Source organism: Panthera uncia, chromosome X, assembly GCF_023721935.1.
Source record: "Panthera uncia isolate 11264 chromosome X, Puncia_PCG_1.0, whole genome shotgun sequence".
Classification (NCBI taxonomy): Eukaryota; Metazoa; Chordata; class Mammalia; order Carnivora; family Felidae; genus Panthera; species Panthera uncia.
Window position 1 is genome coordinate 19,233,978 of NC_064817.1, and position 20,006 is coordinate 19,253,983.

General features: G+C 39.7%; 2 protein-coding genes across 3 annotated transcripts in view; one reads left to right on the forward strand and one right to left on the reverse strand.

Moving 5' to 3' along the window:
* Positions 1-5,452: 5,452 nt before the first annotated feature.
* ZFX (zinc finger protein X-linked) overlaps positions 5,453-20,006 on the forward strand; it is a 55,073-nt gene continuing 40,519 nt past the window's right edge. For both annotated transcript variants that reach the window (XM_049643609.1, XM_049643611.1), the window contains exon 1: positions 5,453-5,790. The gene's annotated coding sequence lies outside the window, so the exon portion shown is untranslated. The remainder of the gene's footprint in view (positions 5,791-20,006) is intronic.
* LOC125932377 (basic salivary proline-rich protein 3-like) lies at positions 5,823-6,683 on the reverse strand. The gene has a single exon (XM_049644897.1). The coding sequence runs from the start codon at positions 6,681-6,683 to the stop codon at positions 5,823-5,825; it is 861 nt and encodes a 286-aa protein (XP_049500854.1).

A 20,006-nucleotide genomic window follows, 5' to 3' on the forward strand; every position in this document is an offset into this window, starting at 1 on the left:
TCTCTCCTGTTCCACTGATCTATGTGTCTTTTTTTTTTGTGCCAGTACTGTACTGTTTTGATTTTGATTACTGTAGCTTTGTGGTATAGTTTGAAGTCTGAGATGGTGATACTTCCAGCTTTGTTCCTCTTTCTCAAAATTGCGTTGGCTATTCAGAATCTTTTGTAGTTTTATACGAATTTTAGGATTATTTGTTCTAGTTCCATGAAGAATGCTTTGGTATTTTGATAGAGCTTGCATTGAATCCCATACTACCCATTGCTTTGGGTAGTATGGACTTTTGAACAGTATTAATTCTGCCAGTCCATAAGCACAATATATCTTTCCATTTGTGACATCTTCAGTTTCTTTTATCAGTGCTTTATAGTTTTCAGAGTATAGGTCTTTCCTCAGTAGCATATCATATTATCTGTAAATATTTTGATAATTTATCTCTAAAAGGTAAGGACCCTTTTGAAGATATAATCACATCATCATTACACCTAACGTAATTTGTTTATATCAGTATATATCCAGTTCACATTGACAATAATCCAGTGTTCACATTTCTCTAATCGTCTCATCATTTTTGTACACTCGTTTGTTTGAATCAAGATTGAAATAAAGTTCATACAGTACATTTCATTAATAATTTTTTTATTAAAAAAATTTTTTTTAACATTTATTTATTATTGCGAGACAGAGACGGACACAGCGTGAGCATGGGAGGGGCAGAGAGAGGGGAGACACAGAATCTGAAGTAGGCTCCAGGCTCTGAGCTGTCAGCACAGAGCCTGCCTCGAGACTCGAACTCACAAACCGGATCATGACCCGAGCGGAAGTCGGACGCTTTACCGACTGAGCCACCCAGATGCCCCCATTAATAATTTCTTTTAAGTCTTTTATTATCTATTACTGGTTTCCTCTTAAAATTTTTGCTATAATTTATTTGTTGAAGAAAGCAGGTCCTCTAGTGTTTCTCACCATCTGAATTTTGTTGATTGCATCCCTGAGGTTTCATCGATATGTTTCTCTGTTCCCTGTATTACCTATAAATTGGCAACTAGAACTGAAGAGTTGATCAGGTTCAGGTATGATTTTTTTAGGTGCTGGCTTTGTGTACTTTCGTCATGAGGCATATGTCTAGTTGTCACTCTGGTTAGCAGCCATTGATGGTCATTGCCTAGATCCATGAATTCATTAGGGGTTGCAAAATGGTGACATTCTAATTCCATCAAGTCTTTTTCATATATTAGCAGAATTATTAAAAGAAAATTCCCTTTATCAGCTATTTGTTTAGCCTGAGGAAAGTTCATCTAGGATAAGTGCTTCATCTTGCCCTTTACTTTTGCAAAACAATGAGTTGGTTCTCTACCACTCTCCAAAGGTGATCATTTTTAAAAATTCAAAATATAATACACATGGTATATAATTCAATCTTTTACATTGTATAGTTCACTAGTTTCTAGTACATTCACAAAGCTGTGCAATTGATCATTTTTAAAGTCTGATTATAAACTCACAAACATACTTGATGTGTTTCATTCCGTAGCAGTTATTCTTTTTTTTTTTTAATTTTTAAAGTTTTTTTATTTTGAGAGAGAGAGAGAGAGAGAGAAAGGCAGAGAGAGAGAGAGAGAGAGAGAAAGAGAATCCTAAGCAGGCTCTGCACTGTCAGCACAGAGCCCGACATGGGGCTGGAACTCACAAACCGTGAGATCATGGCCTGAGCCGAAACCAAGATTTGGATGCTTAACCAACTGAGCCACACAGGTGCCCCTATAGCAGTTATTATTTTGACATTCAAATATTTTCATCTTTAGCCAACTAGAGCCTCTTTAAATTGGCCCCCCGAGACCTTTTGACACACCCCTAGTAAGCTCTGACATTTTCTTTCCTTGCTTTCTGTTATGAGGAGATATTCCTAGTTCACTTTGTACTTTTCTGATTCAGCCCAGGAATCAGTCATTTCTCCCAGAAACCTTGGTTCCTTTAGTGGAAAATTGTATATCGAGGCTCCAGTCTGGGCACCAGACGGGTCATTGTTTCTGGGCCTCACATATTGATTTTCACCTTTGTAGTGGAGCTAATTTGTTTGCAGTGTTCTGTGATTTATAATCCATGAGAATTTGGCTATTGGTGACTTTCAGTAATTAAGCAATGTCTTATTCAACTAATGACGTGTGAAAAAAATACTGTTTGAAAATCACCTAATTGTCAGTCACTGTTTATTTTAAAATTATTTCCCTTGGAGAGGGTGTGTGGCTTAAAGGCTCAGATTAAAAATTCTTACTTGACATTAATTATAGCCAGCTGAATTCCAACGTGATGCAACTTGCTCATGTTAAGATAAGTATGACTTAAGTATCAAGTATCAGATAAATGGTTCATTTTTATAGGGCATGCTTGGTTCAATAAAACCAGGGCCTCTCTAGGGGAAAGTAAATATTTTTCAACCTTTGGGATATAAAATAATGAGTTACTACAACTTTATTCAAGAAGGTCTCTATTTTCTAAGCCAATAATTTATTGTTTCCTATTTGGATTTCTATCAGTCAGTGATGTGGAGTGAAAATCAACAGCTTTTCTTCTTGTTCTTCTTTTTTTTTAATGGCTTCTTTTCGACTAATCTTTCTTGGGAAAAGTGATTGAAAGGCCTTGTATTATTTTTGGCTCCAGGACCTATAAACATGTCAGGGATTTTAGTTAAGTTATTAAAACACTGTCAAAACCTTGAGTAGATGCTTTTAACTATCTGATATACATTAACAGCTCTGAAGGAACAAATAAATTGTAGCACATAACCAAAATCCATGTGACTGCATTGAAACCATCTATTCTGTATTCACAGCATACGTCTTTGAAATATTCTGCTCTCCACCTACCTAAATAAAATTTCCCTCTATTGTGTGTTTATTTAAGTGAGAAAATGAAAGCACTTAAGAATGTTTTTATTCTGCCACACACAGCTTCCTTGTTTGCAGTTCCCCCAGGGCAAGCACCACGTATTTTTACTCCCTGTGTCCAGAATTCTATAGGTCCCAAATACCAAAACATTGAACAAAAGTATCAGTGCAAGATAGGCTGTCATTCAAGTGCAAGGTGTCAAGTCCTTCACCACTCACTGCTTGATTACCAAATGCTTTCAGTGCTCTTAGGTGTCCTGCGGGTCTTATTGTGAACATTTCCACAAACTATATATGTTATAATAACATTGAACAATTTCTGATCTCTGCTGCTTATACCTTCTTTGCTCCTTCACTTTATCATGAGTGTTTTATATTGAGTGTATTTCTAGGAAAATGATTTTTATCATACACATCTTTATGGCCTTCCATAAATGGATTTGAAGTACAAATTACTTTCCCTTTTTTGACAACTCAAAAAGAGTTGAGCTCATCTGTACAATCATCTACGGAGTATTTGTTGTACTGCAGTAAAGTTTTATCTACTATAATTAATAGAACTAGGGCAGTCTTTCCTTGTTTCCCATCAAAGTTAACAGTGTCTTATGTTTGAAAGGGCTCTTGAAAAGTCTGAAGACCTAAACTACTTCTGGACTTTTAAATGGAGGAAACCTCTTTTTTATTTACCCTCCTTGATACTCCTTTCTGAAGTGCTTTATACTGGCGTTCTTAGAAGCATTTGATGGTGATTATGGAAGAACTAACAAGAATGCTGACATTAGATTTTTGTGTTCATGCTGCTGTTCTCACGATGATGAGACCCCATTCTTGACATACCATAGCATTTAATGGACTCCCTTGGAAAGTACTTAAACACTGGTTATCAACCCTTTTTTGAAATTGTATTAGTGTGTACAGATATTTCTCATTTTTTTACTTGAAAAAATATTAGTTTTATTTACCTTTCTGTGAATACAGTCTGTATCACAACCTAATACAATTTTCTATAAATGGTGAAGACACGCTGTCATTCACCATTTTTGAAAGGATATTTTATCTCTTCAGAAAAACCAAAGGTAAAGCCTGGAGAGGAAAATTGCCTTCCAGTACGTTCTCAAAGAGATTTATTGTTATTATACCTTTGTTTTTTCTTCTTGAAAGGATTTTATAATGGTAAAATGTCTGAGGGAATGGACAACTTGCATTGTGGGAGTTTTAGAAAGTTATGACAGGAACCTAAAATACATGGCCTCTGTATTTAAAGAGGCTTCACACCAATATGCTATTTGTTTGATAACTTTTGTGTTCTTTATTGTTTAAAAATCTCTTTGTCGAACATTTAGTGAACTGAAGAAAACATGTCACATTCTGGATTAACGTAAGGATTACACTGTTTAACGTTTAACTAGTAACTTGTAAACATAGTTTGGGTCCCAAGTTCAGAATGGAAAGAGCATAAAAATTTAAACTAATGAAAACACAAAATAGACATTCTTGGAGTTGATAAACCCTTGTTTAATCAAATATATAGTTTTCTTTTTCTCCTAAATCTTTTTAAACTTTAAGCGCTTAAGTAGTTTGTAAAAAATATCCATACCGGGGCGCCTGGGTGGCGCAGTCGGTTAAGCGTCCGACTTCAGCCAGGTCACGATCTCGCGGTCCGTGAGTTCGAGCCCCGCGTCGGGCTCTGGGCTGATGGCTCGGAGCCTGGAGCCTGTTTCCGATTCTGTGTCTCCCTCTCTCTCTGCCCCTCCCCCCCTCATGTTCTACCTCTCCCTCCCCCAAAAAAAAAAAAAAAAAAAAAAAAATATCCATACCCAATTCTACTACCTCTCTATATTAAGACTGTGGAAAACTCATTATTTATGAAACAATTACACAAGACTTACATTTCATAGGCTCCCAAACTCTGAAATACAGATATATAGAAAATATACATTAAAAATTCCTGTTCATTGCAATGTGCGAAACCAGTTTCAAAAGGTAACCCTTTTCCTCATCCTTTTTTCCCGCAAACTAATAACACCAGCTAGGTCCTTTGACTGAATGCTTGTTTAAAAAAAAAAAAAAAAATAGACGGCTTGGTAGTAGCTGGAGATAACCCTTCTCCCCCTCCTCGTGCCCACACACCCATTTAGACTGGCAAGCCTATTTTCATTTTATTTCAAAGAGTTTTTTTTGTTTTTTTTTTTTTTTTTTTTTTTTTTAAGCGAAGGCAGGGGACGGCGGGGGTTGCTAAATTTATCTTCTCCAGCCACAGGGATGAAGAAAACACATTTACTGCGGGCGGGGGTCTGAGGGCCTGCAAACAACTCGAGCAGGCGCCTCGGCCAAGACGGGCGCGGAGAGGCGGTAGGTCCCCGGGGAGGGTCCGGGGGGCGGCCGAGGCCCGCGGGAGATGGTGGGGGGCGGCTAGGCCGGGTCGGGTGCGGGCCGCCTGCCTCTCGGCGGGGTCGGCGGACCGCGGCCCCGCGCAGGCTTTACGGCCGAGGCGGCGGCAGCGGCGCGTGTGTAGCGGCGGCGGGCGGGAGCGCGGAGGAGGTGGAAAGAAGGGGGGCGCTGTCACGGAGACTCCGGCCGCCGGAGACCCCGCCGCAGCGAGGCCACTGGGCTCCCCGGTCGCGGAGCGTGAGCGGCGCCGACCCGGGGCGCCAGGGGGACACACCGGGCGGAGGAGGGGGCCTATCTACCCTTCCGCATTTTCCTGGGTCTCTCTCCCGGGCGGTGACGTGACGTGCTGACGGCGGGCCCGTGCCGGGGAGCTGGGCCGCTTTTTGTCAGCTCCGAGCTCGGCCCCTCCTCCCTCCCTCCGCCCGCCCCACCAGCCGGAGCCCGGCCCAGTGCTCCAGAGAAAGGCCGGCCTGCAGCACCCGCCACCGTCGCCGACCGCCCGCACGCCCGTCCGGTGAGTTCCGGGCGCCGCCGCGGCCGTGGGGCCTAGCGCGCGCGCAGCGGCCTGGTCCCGGCCTGGTCGGCGGCCCGCGAGGCGCCCTTCCGCGCTAGGCCGGGCGGTGCGGCGCGTGGCGCCGAGCAGGCCCCGAGGAGGCCGCAGTTAGGCCCGGGGAGGAGCCCGGCTGCCCCGAGCGGCGGCGGAGGCGCGCTCCGTGAACGGGCGGAGGTTGGGGGAGGGTCGCCCGGTGGCCCGGGAGGCGGCGGAGGGGCGTCGGGTCGGCGCCGCGGCCTGCCTGGGGCACCGCGCGGGGGCGAGGCCTGGCAAGGAGGCGAAGGCTGCAGGCGTGAGGTGAAGGCCGCAGGCCGGCCGGGCCGATTTTCGCTATGTAAATATCGGCGAGGGGGGGAGGGACGGGGGACAAGATGGCGGCGGCTCGGCGCCTGCTGCAGGGGACGATTGAGGGGGTTGTCGGGAGGGGGAGCCGCCATCTTGAAGGCGGCGTCTGAAGAGAAAATTCCGCTACAGCCCGTGAGGGGGTGTTGGAGAGCGGGCGGCGGCGGCGGCGGCGGCGGCTCCGGTGACGGGCCCCCGAGGCCCGGCACGGCAGCGTGTGCGCGCGGAGGGGGCGTGCTCGCTCCCCACAGCGGCCATTGCCCTTGCCGCCATGATGGGCGCTCAGGCTCTAGGCGCTCGGCGGCAGCGCCACCTTGCTGCCCTGCCTGCCGCAGCCCCGTGACTGGTTGCTGCTTCCGCTGCATTTTAACCGAGCTGCCGCAGGCGGCCATCTCGTCCCTCAGCGTTCCTGGCCCCGCGCCTTTCTCCTTCTGTAGCCACCCGGGGGGCCGTCGGGACGGGTGGCAGCTCAGGCATCTGGGCTCACTACGGCAAATGGAACTCCACGACATTTTATTTTCACGCCATGTCATACGTGGCTATCATGGTGCCCTCGATGCGGTTGTTTTCCAACGCTCAAATGTTTTCTCGAGTATCTGAATAAAGGAATAAAGATAAAATTTGATAGGAAATGAGTTCTCACAACTGTTTTATCCAGTAGGGGGAAAAGTGTAAATTGCACAGCACGAAAACGGAGGAATAAGTTTCTTAAGGAGTCTTTGCAACTCGCTTATTTGAAAACAACTTTCTTCACAGGGGGCGTCTAAGCAATTAGTGATCTGTTGGTGTGAACTTTTTTTGAGGAGCAAGAAGGACACAGGTTTTTAAAATTTTCTTGGTGCAGTATCGTTCATGTGCTTGTCCTGTGTGTTAGTTTATTTAATTTGAAAAATTTTAAGTGGCATCTCGTCCCTTAAAGGGCGTTTGATTGCATACTGCACAACTCCCCCGTAAACTCAGAACCCAGTGTTAGTGATGCACTGTGCTGCTGAGTGATAAGAAAGATTAGAAAGGTTCTTGTAATGCAGACGGTGGCTGCAAGAAGTTCGTTGTTCAGAGGCGGATGGGACGAGGTGAAATGCACTGAAGTGCTGGCGTAAAAGGTGCAACCAACCGATTACTGGGGTTCCAGAGGAAGGCAGGGTTTCCGTTTAGAGCATGAGGAAAGGGTTCCTCAAGTAGGTGACGTTTTGAGGTTACTTAAGGATGGGTAGGACTTTGTTAGGCACAGGTGGGGGTGGGGAAAGGGCATTTCAAGGGTGAAGTTTCTTCGCAAAAGAGCAAGAATTTGGGGAGGGGGGAAGTTTTGGCAGGAGTAGATGGTGAAGGTAGGGGGGGTGGTGGGAATCCCGGCTAGAAAAGGTGGAAGGACTTGCTTGCCAGGTGGAGGGGCTTATATGACAGGGGAGGCAGGAAAGCCCTCAGGTAGGGTGGTGACACACCTGAGCTGGGCTTTGTGTTCACTTAGCGGCTCCACTGGACTAGGAAAAGTTTTCCAGGTTGGGAAATAATGAGAGTAGCAAGTGGATCATTGTTCTCACTGCCTGAATGATTATCCGGACTTCAGAAGTTAAGCCAGCCAGTTTTGCTACATTTTAACTGATCCGTTTGTACTAAACAGCTGCTCCTCTTTTCTGTCCTCACTTCTGGCTCCAAATAACTTCTTGCTCTGAGTTACAATTTCTGTAGTAAACAAGAGTGAGAGGTTTCTAACTTTTCACATACCGGGGTTGAGAATTGCAGCACTAGTGCTCTGGGTTTCTTGTCGAAGGTAAGCAATGAACCTGTAAGTATTCTCATGGTAATTTTTTTAAGAAGTCGGTTTGAAAAGTTAGGTTAGAGGAAAGATTACTAAAAAGGCAGCAGCCTTCAGATGGCCTTTTGCAACCCCTGTTCTTCCCCTTGGTGAGAGTAACTACCCTTTTGTTGGATATGGGACTTGGACTGTTTGCTAAGCCAAGCCTTCTCATGTTTTGATTAATATCTGACTGTCCTAGATGCACACGTGCGGAATGTGTTTCCTAGAATTTTATGATATAAATCTGTAGGTAGCATAAGTATTCACTAGAAAGTTATTTCAGTTTTTTGTTTTTCCTGGACTGCAAGAGGTCATAGCAGTGATGCTCCGTGAGAGGACGGGAGGGAACTGAAGATTCTCGTGTTTATCATAAGGGGCCATGGTTTAGAAAAGTTGGAGAAACAGTGCGTTGTAGGAGGCCAACAAGAAGCAAGTTGCTAAGCAAGTGGGCTGTGGTTGTTGAGGTGGTAAGGATAAACATAAACTTAGAAGAAGAATTGGTTGCTTTATGTCTGGACAGCTGGGAAAGACGTGGAAGAGCTCTAAAAAAGAGAAAATTGTGTAGCTGCGCACACAGTACAGCAGCAGTAGGTGTTCCAGGACAGCATGAGTGGATGGTTAAGATTAAGGAGATTCAAGTTGCATGGTTAAAAAGACAGATAATAACGTAGGTCAGAAGGATTTCTATTGGAAACTGTTAAATAGAAAATGTTTTTGCCTAAAAGGGTAGACCTTGATGATCTGGAAAACTGGTGTAATACCTTATTACCCAACCATTTTGGGTAAATGAGGTGTTAGTCTTTAATTTATGTGTATATTTCAGATAGGTACAAGGTTCCTTTTTTAAAAACGTGCCCGCAGAGCATTACAAAAAAAATTCTGTCAACGTTGCTCTTTGTAAATGCTTCCTCTTTAACCCCATCTGGGATCGTAGTTGTCACTGACGACTTGTGTTATTTGTGTTTGTGCACACTGGCGATTCAAGACTTTTTTTATTCTTAAACTCTTCAACTCGTCCTGAAACCCCTCAGCCTCTGCAGAGATTATCTAATCTCTGACTTAAACCAGAAAGATAGACAACAGTCTGATCTAAGCATCTGAGTTTCCTTCCTTTCCACTGCATGCTCTTCCTCTTGTCTCTACCTAGGCTTTCCTCGCATTCTTTCGCTGCAGGAAGAATTGGCCTCCTTCAGGCCTGTCCTCGGGGCTCTGTCCGTGATTCTGCTGCTCGCTTGCATCATTGCCCTCTAACTCTGCTGGTGCCTTTCCCTCTCCTTAGAAACATTCCTAGGTTTGCTCATGTTAAAAAACCTCGCTTGTCTTCTTGTTCCTTTCGCCATTGCTTTTATTTCTATTCATCGCACTTATTCCTAAATCCACTATTTCCGAAATTGAGAAACTTACACAGCATGTCATCGGGTGTATCAAATAAAAGTGTTCTTTGTTTCAGAAATTCTCTGTCTGTGCTCTCTCTGTGTTCTGTTTTGGGATTTCCCTCAAGGTCGATCCTCTGTCCTTTTTCTTGAATCTTCGCCCCTGTTTTCAGTGTTCTTTACCGTGTTTCTCATCTAGCATTTCCAGTTGCCTGCTGACCATCTCCTACCCAGGTATGTTATTGTCTCAACGTGGCTGAAACCAGATTTATCTGGTATATTGTAGATGTCTAGACTGTTTATAGAAAGTCTTCTGTTTCTTTCTTTTTCTTAGCCCAGAGTCCTTCAAACAAGTCTTGCTGTCTAGCTTGCTTTTTGTTAATTGCACTGTCGTTTCTCCCGGCTCATTCTTCTCTAGCTCATATAGCAGTGTGGACATCTTTAATTTAGCATTAAATTTACTTAACGCTATTATATTTTAACTGTGTGTTTATATTTTTGTCATTTTTTCCCTAAACTCTGAATGTAGAGATAGGTTCTCTTTTATTCTTCTCCTCCAGCCGTACCTGGCACATGGTCATTGCCTCTAAAAACAATTATCTCGGTTATTGGGTGCAGAAAACTTTGTAGTTGATTAGTTTTCAAGTATTAAAGCATCTAGTCCATGTGTCCCTTGACCACAAGGAGTATACATATTAAGGCACACCACATGAGCTGGGTAACCCCCGCTCCTTAACTGTTCGGTTAATATGGCCAGTCTATTCTTATTCCTGTCAGATTATTTTTCCAAACAACTTTTTTATAAAAATCCAGGTATCTTGTAACATTTATTAAAGTGTAAACACTTAAGGAAAACTAGCTGGGGAGTGGATATACAGCCATTAGGATTTAAAAAAATATATTTAAAAATTTTAAATTGTGAAAAATTTCAGAACTACTGAAAAGCAAGTGTCACTCAGATTTAACAGATCTTAAATATTTTATTACATATTTGCTTCATAACTTTTTTGTTTGAAGAAAGAAAATCTCACAGATCCGTTTAAAGAGTGTCCATCCCATTCCTGTCTTTTCTTTGCCAGAAGTAACGATTGTCCCGATATATGTGTACCAAACCCAGTATCAGGTATAGCTTTTTGTGTTTTAACTTTACATAAATGGTATCATACTGTGTGTGTCATTTCATGGATTTTTTTTCACTTAACACCGTTTTTGAGGTTTATCCATTTTGTACGTGGATCTAGTTCAGCAGTTCTCAAAGTGTGCTGTAGGAATTCCCAGGGATCCTTGAGATTGTTCTGGCTGCGTTCTTGTGTGCACCGCACAAGTGCTGTACAGAGGCTGCACGACGCATGATGTCATAATAGGTTGAACACAGAAGCAGTTATGGGAATCCAGCTGTTCTCTATTAAGCCTATTTTAAAGAGCTTTGCAGAAATGTAAAATAATGCTACTCTTCACTAATTTTTTGGTTTTGAAAAACAGCTATTTTTAAATGTTATGTTTATATACCGTTGGCTTGTTATTTTTTATGAATTCATAAATATTTTTTAAATTTCAGATTTAATCTCTAATGTAAATATCTATAGCTAGAACCCACATAAAGGAAACCTCTTTGGGATCCTCATTTTTTAAGAGTGTAAAAAGGGTCCTGAGACCAAGAAGTTTGAAAGCTACCAGTCTGGTTCATATATTTCAATGTATAAATACACTGTGCTTTATTTATCTATTCTTACAGAGGGGCCTTTATGTCATTTGTAGTTTTGTACAGTTTCAAACGTTGCTGCTGTGAGCATCCTTATACAGGGTTCTTCTCTCTGGAGATTATAGATGTAGAATTGCTACATTCAAAAGTGTGCGTTTGTCAACTTTACTGGGAATTGCCTAATCATCAAATTGTGTTCCATCTGACACTCCCACCAGCTGCGTGTGAGCCTGTATTTCTCCAGACTACTGCCAAAAGATTAGCCTTTGCAAGTTTTTCCAATCTGTTGAGTATAAATTGTGTCTCGTTGCTGTTTTCATTTTGCATTTCTTAGATTACTATCGAGGCTGAGCTTTTTGCCCCCCGTATTTATCGGGCATTTGAATATTCTGTGACTTGCTTGTGCGTATCTTTGGTCCATTTTTCTATTGGATTGTTTCCTTTTTCTCATTGGTTGATGGATAGTCTTTTTCTACTTTGAATACTAATGATTTGTAATTATACATCCTGAAAATACCATTTCCTAGTCTGTGGCTTTTTTTTAGCTTGTTTGTGTAGGACTTCCTAAGGTGAAGGTAGTCTTCTCAGGTTTTTTTTCGTTTATGGCTTATGTTTTTTGTATCTGTAAGAAATTGTTCCCTTACCCTGAAGTCATACCCATGCTGTGCTTTTCAGATTTAGGTCATTAATTCTTCTGGAATTTTTTTTCTCTATTGTGTGATGTAGGAATCTAATTTTATCTTTTTAATATGGATTCGTTGAGCCTTTCTGTCCCCTGATTCGTAATGAAACTCCTGAGATTTATTGTAGTCTCATGTAGACACATCCGTTTTTCGTTTGTCTCTTCTGGTTTCATTGGTCTGTTTGACTCTGCCACTCTGATTTAATAATGATAGCTTTATAACTAAATCTTTTTTTCTTTTTTCTTTATAATAGGTTCTTTTTCTTCAGAAATTTTAAAGCTCTTTCCTTTGTTTATTTTTGGGTCCGTTTGTCAATGTCTGTGAAAAACTATTGGATTTTTGTAGTTCCATCAAATTTATAGAGTAAATGTATAGATACATATATGCTAAGTAGTGGAAATGGGATGATTTGAATCTGAGCATGGTCTGGTGATTTTCATAAAACTCTTGCACAACTTTTGATTTTTTGCTAGATACTACACAGTTCTTATTGTGAATAGGATTTTGTTACTAATTAATATTTTTATTTAGTTACTGCTAATGCATAGCGAACACTGCAGACTTAAATGTATTGATCATGTAACCTTGCTGATCTTCTCTCTTACTATGTTTTATAGATTATGAGATGCCCTTTTCCCCTCTACATTTTAGCATTTCTGAAATCAAAATAGGTTTTTAGTAGATGTAGATCACCATATAAACACTCTTGTTCGAGCAGTCGTCCGATGCAGTTGTTATTGCCTACACGTGCACATACTTGGTCAGGACTCTTCATTTTGTCCCCACTTAAATGAGCGTGTACCCTGTGGTGTTATTTCATGCCAGACAGTACAACTGAAGGCAGAATAAATGGCGAAGTGGATGTCTGACTGGAAAGAATATCCTATAGATAATAATGGAGCATTTTAAGAAGTGCTGTATCACCAACGCTTTTTTGACAGAGGGCGTTATTGTTGAGAAAGACTGACTGGCTCTGAGTAGAAGAGCAATCCATGGTAGGACCCTGAATGTGAAGTTTTAGGAATACCCTACCAATTTCTTTTTGCTTCTACTTTTCTATGTATGTGCAGGATCTGATAAAATATGTCTAAGTCTAAAAGAATGGCCTCAATCTAAATTGAACATTCTAAATAACAAAGTACGGCATCAGTTTGTCAGGGTTTTTTGTTTTTTTTTTTTTGTATGTAAAACAAGGATGCAACTTCTTGTTGGTAGTATCTTTAGATTCACTGAAATGTGTGAGTAATGATAGTTTCTAATTCTTTTATATTTTCTAAGTAGTTGTATGTGAATAATGAAGGTTTTGTTTCTTCTTTTCCATGACTTTTCTGCCTCGTGTCTCTTTTTTTTTATTTTTCTTGGAACTGCATTGACTGATGCCTTTAGCACAGTGTTGAATGGAAGCATTGGTAGCAGGCATCCTTGTCTAGGTACTTTAATGGAGTGCTTCTAATATTTTATCATCAAATACCATACCGTATTGATTTGTTTTTGGACGGGCTAGTTATTATTTATTAGTTTATCTTCTTACCATTTCAGAGTTTTCGTCACGAACAGGAGTTGATTTTTTTAGTGCCTTTGCCGCATCTATCGGTGTGATAAATTGCATTAATGGATTTCCTATTTTAAACTGTCTTTGGATTCCCTGGATATTGGCATCCCTTTGTCATTGCCATGTACCTGTCTTTTTTGATGTAGTCTTTGTTTTGTTTTGATAACAAGGTTATGCTAACTTGATAAGATGAATTATTTTTTTGAAACAAGTTGTATTTAATAGAGATACTATGTTTCTTGAAAGTTAGAATTCATGTGTGAAACCTTTGTCTTTTCTGATTTGGTTTTTAATATAGTAATACTTTCATGGTGGTAAGTCACTTTGGCTTTTCTTTTTTTTGTTTATTTATACAAAATGAACAATATTCCAGAAAAATACACATTTTCCAATATATTGGTATAAAATATAGGCTTCTCTAATGACTTTAAAATATTAATTTCATTTATTTCTTTTCTTTCTGATCAGTACTACCAGTAACTTGATTGTATTATTAAGGCTTTCCAAATAGTTCTTTTATTGATCCTTGCTCTTCCTGCCAATATGATTAATATTTCTTTCACTCTATTTTATTTGCATTTATTCTGATATCTTAAATTTTTAAGTTGAAGATTTAGCTCATTAATATTTAATCTGTGCTCTTATATGCCTTTAAGACTATAAATTTCCCTCTGAACTATAACCAGATGCTGTGATTTTGACGTGAATTAATTTTTATTATTTAATTCTAAATATATTGTGATTTTCATAATTTTCTTATTGCCCACTGAATTTTTTAGAACTTTGTTTTCAAATTTATGGGATTCTTTTTTCCCCTGTTTTATCGTGGGACATTTCTGATTTTACTGCATTATAATTGGGGAGCATTGATCGATATGCAAAAATTAATTGTATTTGTCTATACTAACAATAAACAATTTGAAAATCAAATTTAAAAGCCAGTACCTATCACTCAGCTGTAAAAAAAGAGAATGAAATCTTGCCATTTGCAACGACATGGATGGAGCTAGAGAGTATTATGCTAAGTGAAATAAGTCCGTCAAAGACAGATACCATATGATCTAACTCATAAGTGGAATTTAAGAAACAAAACAAATAAGCAAAGGGGAAAGAGAGAAAGAGAGGCAAACCAAGAAACAGACTCTAAACTGTAGAGAACAAACTGATAGTTACCTGAGGGGATGGGTTAAATAGATGATGGGGATTAAGGAGTGCACTTGTGGTGAAGTAGCATGTGTTGTGTGGAAGTGTTGAATCACTGTATCGTGCACCTGAAACTAACACTGCACTGTATGTTAACTGGAATTTAAATAAAAACATACTGGGCTACCTGGGTGGCTCAGTCTGTTAAGCGTCTAACTCTTGGTTTCGGCTCAGGTTGTGATCTCACGGTTTGTGAGTTTGAGCCCCACGTTGGGCTCTGTGCCGTCAATCTCCTGGTTGGGATTCTCTGTCTTGCTGTATCTCTCTGCCTCTCCCCTGTTCGTGTTCTCTCTTTGTCTCAAAAGTAAATAAATAATACTATAAATAAAAACATACTAAGATCTTTATTAAAATGCCTTACTAAGAACTTAATGAAGAATTAAAATAATGGGAAATAACAGAGTTTATGGATGAGAAGTGTCAATATTATATAAAGACATCAGTTATGATATGTAGAGATTTGATGGAATTCCAATCAAAATACCAACAGGACTTTTTTTTTTTTTTTCTTTTTGGATATACCAGTTCTCAAATTTATATGGAAATGTTAAGGGCCAGGGATAGCAAAGACAATCTTGAATAAAAAGTTGGAAGACTTACCCTACTATATATCGAAGTTTATTATAAAGTTATAGTGATTAAAACAGTGGGCACAAAGCTAGATTGATCAGTGGAATAGAGTAGTCTGAAAGTAGACCTACATATATAAGGTCACCTGATTTACAACAGAAGTGTATTGGGATTTGGATTGAATGTAGAGGTTGATTAAGGGAAAATTGATACTATTGACTCATCATACTGAAAAGCAAGATTTTTTAAAAGTTTTTATTTAAATTCCGGTTGGTTAAATAATAGAATATAGTATTTCAGGTGTATAACACAGTAATTTTCCATACAAATCCATACAACACCTAGTGCTTATCACAACAGGTGTGCTCCTTAATCCCCAATCACCTATTTAACCCACCCCTCCACCCACCTTCCCTTTGGTAATCATTAGTTTGGTCGAATAGTTAAGAGTCTGTTTCTTGTTTGCCTCACCACCCCCCCATTTGTTTCATTTCTTAAATTCTTAAATATGAATGAAATCATATGGTATTTGTCTTTCTCTGACTTATTTTGCTCAGCATATACTCTCTAGCTCTGTTCATGTCATTGCGAATGTCAAGATTTCATTCTTTTTTATGACTTAGTAATATTCCCTTGTATATATATTCACCACATCTTTATTCATCAGTCAGTGGACACTTGAGCTGTTTGCATAATTTGGTTATTGTAGATAATGCTGCTGTAAACATGGGAATACATGTATCCCTTTGAATTAGTATTTTTGTATTCGGGTAAGTACTCACGAATGTGATTGCTGGATCATAGGGTAGTTCTGTTTTTAACTTTTTGAGGAACCTGCATACTGTTTTCCAGAGTGGCTATACCAGTTTGCATTCCCACCAACAGTGCAGAAGGGTTCCCCTTTCTCCACGTTGTCACCAGTACCTGTTGTTTCTTGTGTTATTGATTTTAGCCATTCTGACAGGTGTGAGGTGCTATCTCATTGTGGTGTTGATTTGTATTTTCCTGGTGATGAATGATGTTGAGCATCTTTTCATGGGTCTGTTGGCTATCTGTGGGTCATCTTTGGAAAAGTGTCTTCATGTCTTCTACTCATTTTTAAATTGGGTTATTTGTTTTTTGGGTGTTGAGTTGTATAAGTTTTTTATATATTATGGATACTAATCCTTTATTAAGTATGTCACTTGCAGATATCTTCTCCCATTCCATGGGTTGCCTTTTAGCTTTGCTGATTGTTTCCTTTGCCATGTAGAACTTTTTATTTTGATGAAGTCTCTACAGTTTAGTTTTGCTTTTGTTTCTCTTGCCTCAGAAGATATATCTAGAAAGAAGTGCTGTGGCCCATGTCAGAGAGGTACTACTGCCTGTGTTGTCCTTTAGGATTTTTGTGATTTCAGGTCTCACATTTAGGTCTTTTATCTATTTTGCACTTCTTTTTGGGTTTGGCATAAGAAAGTGGTCCTGTTTCATTCTTCTGGATGTTGCTGTCCAGTTTTCTCAACACCATTTGTTGAAAAGACTATCTTTTTCCCATTGGATATCCTTTCCTGTTCTGTCAAAGATTAGCTGACAATGTAGTTGTAGATTTAAAGAGCAAGATTGGTTTCTTTATATATCTGTGTTTTTTAATTTATTTTTTATTTTATTTTATTTTTAAAAAATTTTTAATGTTTATTTTTGAGAGAGAGAGACAGAGTGTGAGTGGGGAAGGAAAGGAGAGAGAGGGAGACACAGAATCTGAAGCAGGCTCCGGGCTCTGAGCTGTCAGCACAGAGCCCGACGCGGGGCTCAAACTCATAACCTGCGAGATCATGACCTGAGCCGAAGTCGGACACTTAACCGACTGAGCCACCCAGGCACCCCATCTGTGTTTTTTTAAATGGAAACATCTTCTTTATTTTTTTTGAGAGAGTGAGTGTGAGTGGGGGAGGGGCAGAGAGAGAGAGGGAGAGAATCCTAAGCAGGCTTCGCACTGTCAGTGCAGAGCCTGCTGTTGGGCTCGAAGCCATGAACCACAAGATCATGACCTGAGAGGAAACCAAGAGTCAGACGCTTAACAGACTGAGCCACCCAGGCGCCCCTATTTGTGTTTTTTAACCCCAGTTAGAGTTTTCAAGTATTTTTATCAATGGGATTTAAAAGCTTTTGTCTTCAAGTATATTAATTTTGTACCAGCACAGTTTATGAAATCATACTGATAGTAATTTTTCAGTTGATTCTTTTGGATTTCCTAGATAGATCATGTATAAATAAGTCTAATTCTTTCAAATAATAATTATATTTTGCATTTTATTATCTTACCTAATCATATTGGTTATAAGTTCCCATATAATCTTAATAAGAGTGATAATGGGTATCCTTGTCTTAATTGACTTTAGAAGAAATACTTTTAGTGTTCTACCTTAGTTTTAATCCATGCCTTTTTGTATAAATTGATACATCATTCTCTTATCCAAAAACACATGTAACATGAACTAGTTTAAGATTTGCATATACTCCTTTGTGGTTTATAATTTATAAAATTGTTATAAGATTCACCCTTTAAAAATGTACAGTTGGGTGGTTTTTATTAAATTCAAAGGTGTGAAATCATCACCACTAATTTTAGGACGTTTTATCACCCCCAAAAGAAACCTTGTGTACATTAGCAATCACTACCCCCACCCCCAACCCCTGACAGCCACTAATCTACTTTCCATTTTTATGTATTTGCCTATTCTTGACATTTATTATGTGTTTTTTTTGTGTTTGGCCTCTTTGACTTAGCATATTCTTTCCAGGGATCATCCATGTTGTAGCATGTATTTGTATTTCATTCCTATTGTATTTTTTAACTGTTAAAATGTTTTTCTATTCCAATTTGACTGAATAGCCTTAAATAAAAAAAATAGATGTTCTCAGAGTATGGGAAATGAAAAAGGGACAAAAAAAGGAGGCATCCTAACTCATTGTTTAAAATTATTTCTACCCTGTCGAAACCTGGAGAGAATACTACCAAAAACAAAATAACAACAACAGAAATCGATGTTGAATTTCAACTTTTTGGCATCTGTTGAGAAAATTAGGTTTTTCCTTTTTTAACTTGTTAATTCAGGCCATTATTTGGCTCAGTGTTTGAATTCTAGACTAACCATGCTTTGTCAAGGTGCATGTGCATGAGTGAGCGCATACATATTTTTTACAAGATGGATCACATTTACAAACACTTCACTTGAGATTCATAATTAATCAAATTTGTAGTTTGATTACATTATTTTTGTTAGGGGTTTTAAAAATGGTAAAATTTTGTAAAAGGAATCAAGAAAGCTTTTCTCCTCTGTCCTGGCATAGCTCAGATAGCTTTGGGGAAAACCTAGAGCTTTTTGAAAGGGTAAGAGACAACTCTCCTTTATTAAAAAATTCTTTGGGGGGGATGGTGCCTGGGTGGCTCAGTCGGTTAAGCGTCCGACTCTTGATCTCGGCCCAGGTCATGATCTCACAGTTCGTGGGTTTGAGCCCCACGTCGGGCTCTGTGCTGATGGTGCAGAGCCTGCTTGGGATCCTATCTCCTTCTCTCTGCCCCTCCCCTGCTTGTGCTCTTTCTCTGTCAAAATAAATAAATAAACTTGAAAAAAAAAACTAAAAAATTTTTTTTTCCTAGGGGCACTTGGGTGGCTCAGTCGGTTAAACGTCTGACTTCAGCTCAGGTCACGATCTCACGGTTCGTGGGTTCAAGCCCCGCATTGCCTCTGTGTTGACAGCTCGGAGCCTGGAGCCTGCCTCATCTTCTGTGTCTCCCTCTCTCTGCCCCTTCCCTGCTCGTTCTCTGTCTCTCTCTGTCTCTCAAAAATAAATGTTAAAAAAAAATTAAAGTTGTTTTCTCCTTAATTTCATGGTGATTGGGTTTTCCTTTATTAACGATAACATATTTCCCCTCAATATGGTAGCTTGGAATTATAGAAGATTTTCTTAGAAAATTTTCATTTTCTTTGTGTTTTTCTTCTTTATCATTTCAAATGATGTATGTTTGTGCTTTCAGTCCCCACTCCCTGCTTTAGATAATTATTTAGTAGTATTTTACTATCTCCCTATACTCCTGGAAAGAGCCAGGTTTGGGTTCCTTTGGGTGGGGAGTATCAATTAGCTGGCTCCCTAACTTTGTTCCAGAGAATGATCATGGAATTAATGTTGCTGATACTTAACCTGGAGCTGATACTCAGTGGAGCATGTCATTCTTAGTCATATAAGAAGCGGGTGTTCCTGCAACACAGGGGTTTGTAAAAAAAAAAATAAATGAGAAAAAAGTAGGTGTATTGCAAACCAGTGCCTGTGGTGTCTAGCCTGGTCTCTCTCCCTCTCTCTTTTTTTAATTATTAAAGGATTTAGTATGTTATGGGTGCAAAACATACTATTGATTGCATTGACAAAAGATCAGTATTCCCTGATTCTGCGACTGTCAATTTAAAAATTTTTTTTGTTATAGTTGTTGAAAAGCTTGGTGTTATATTCTTGCCAGTGTTTAACATGTACTGTGAACATTTGTTAGTATCATTGCTGAGTTTACAGAACCTCACAGACCCAAGGTAATGTATTTAGGAAAAGCAATTAACAAGCATGTGATCATTCAGGTGAGGGAAAGAGTAGAGTCCATATTAGTCAAGTTGCTGTAATTTTAAAGAGTTTCATAGTTTATTAAAAATAGCTTAAAAACTATGAAGCTGTAGGGGCACCTGGGTGGCTTAGTTGGTTAAACTTCTGACTCTTGGTTTCGGCCTAGGTCTTGATCTCACAGTTGGTGAGTTTGAATTTGAGCCCCACATCGGGCTGTGTGCTGACAGTGCAGAACCTGCTTGGGATCCTCCCCCCCCCCGCTTTCTCTCTTTCTTTTCTTTTCTTTTCTTTTCTTTCTTTCTCTTTCTTTTCTTTCTTTTCTTTCTTTCTTTCTTTCTTTCTTTCTTTCTTTCTTTCTTTCTTT

Bases quoted from the DNA above. Each gene is read 5' to 3' on its own strand.
- LOC125932377 (XM_049644897.1), bottom strand. From the start codon at position 6,683: ATGTCGTGGAGTTCCATTTGCCGTAGTGAGCCCAGATGCCTGAGCTGC.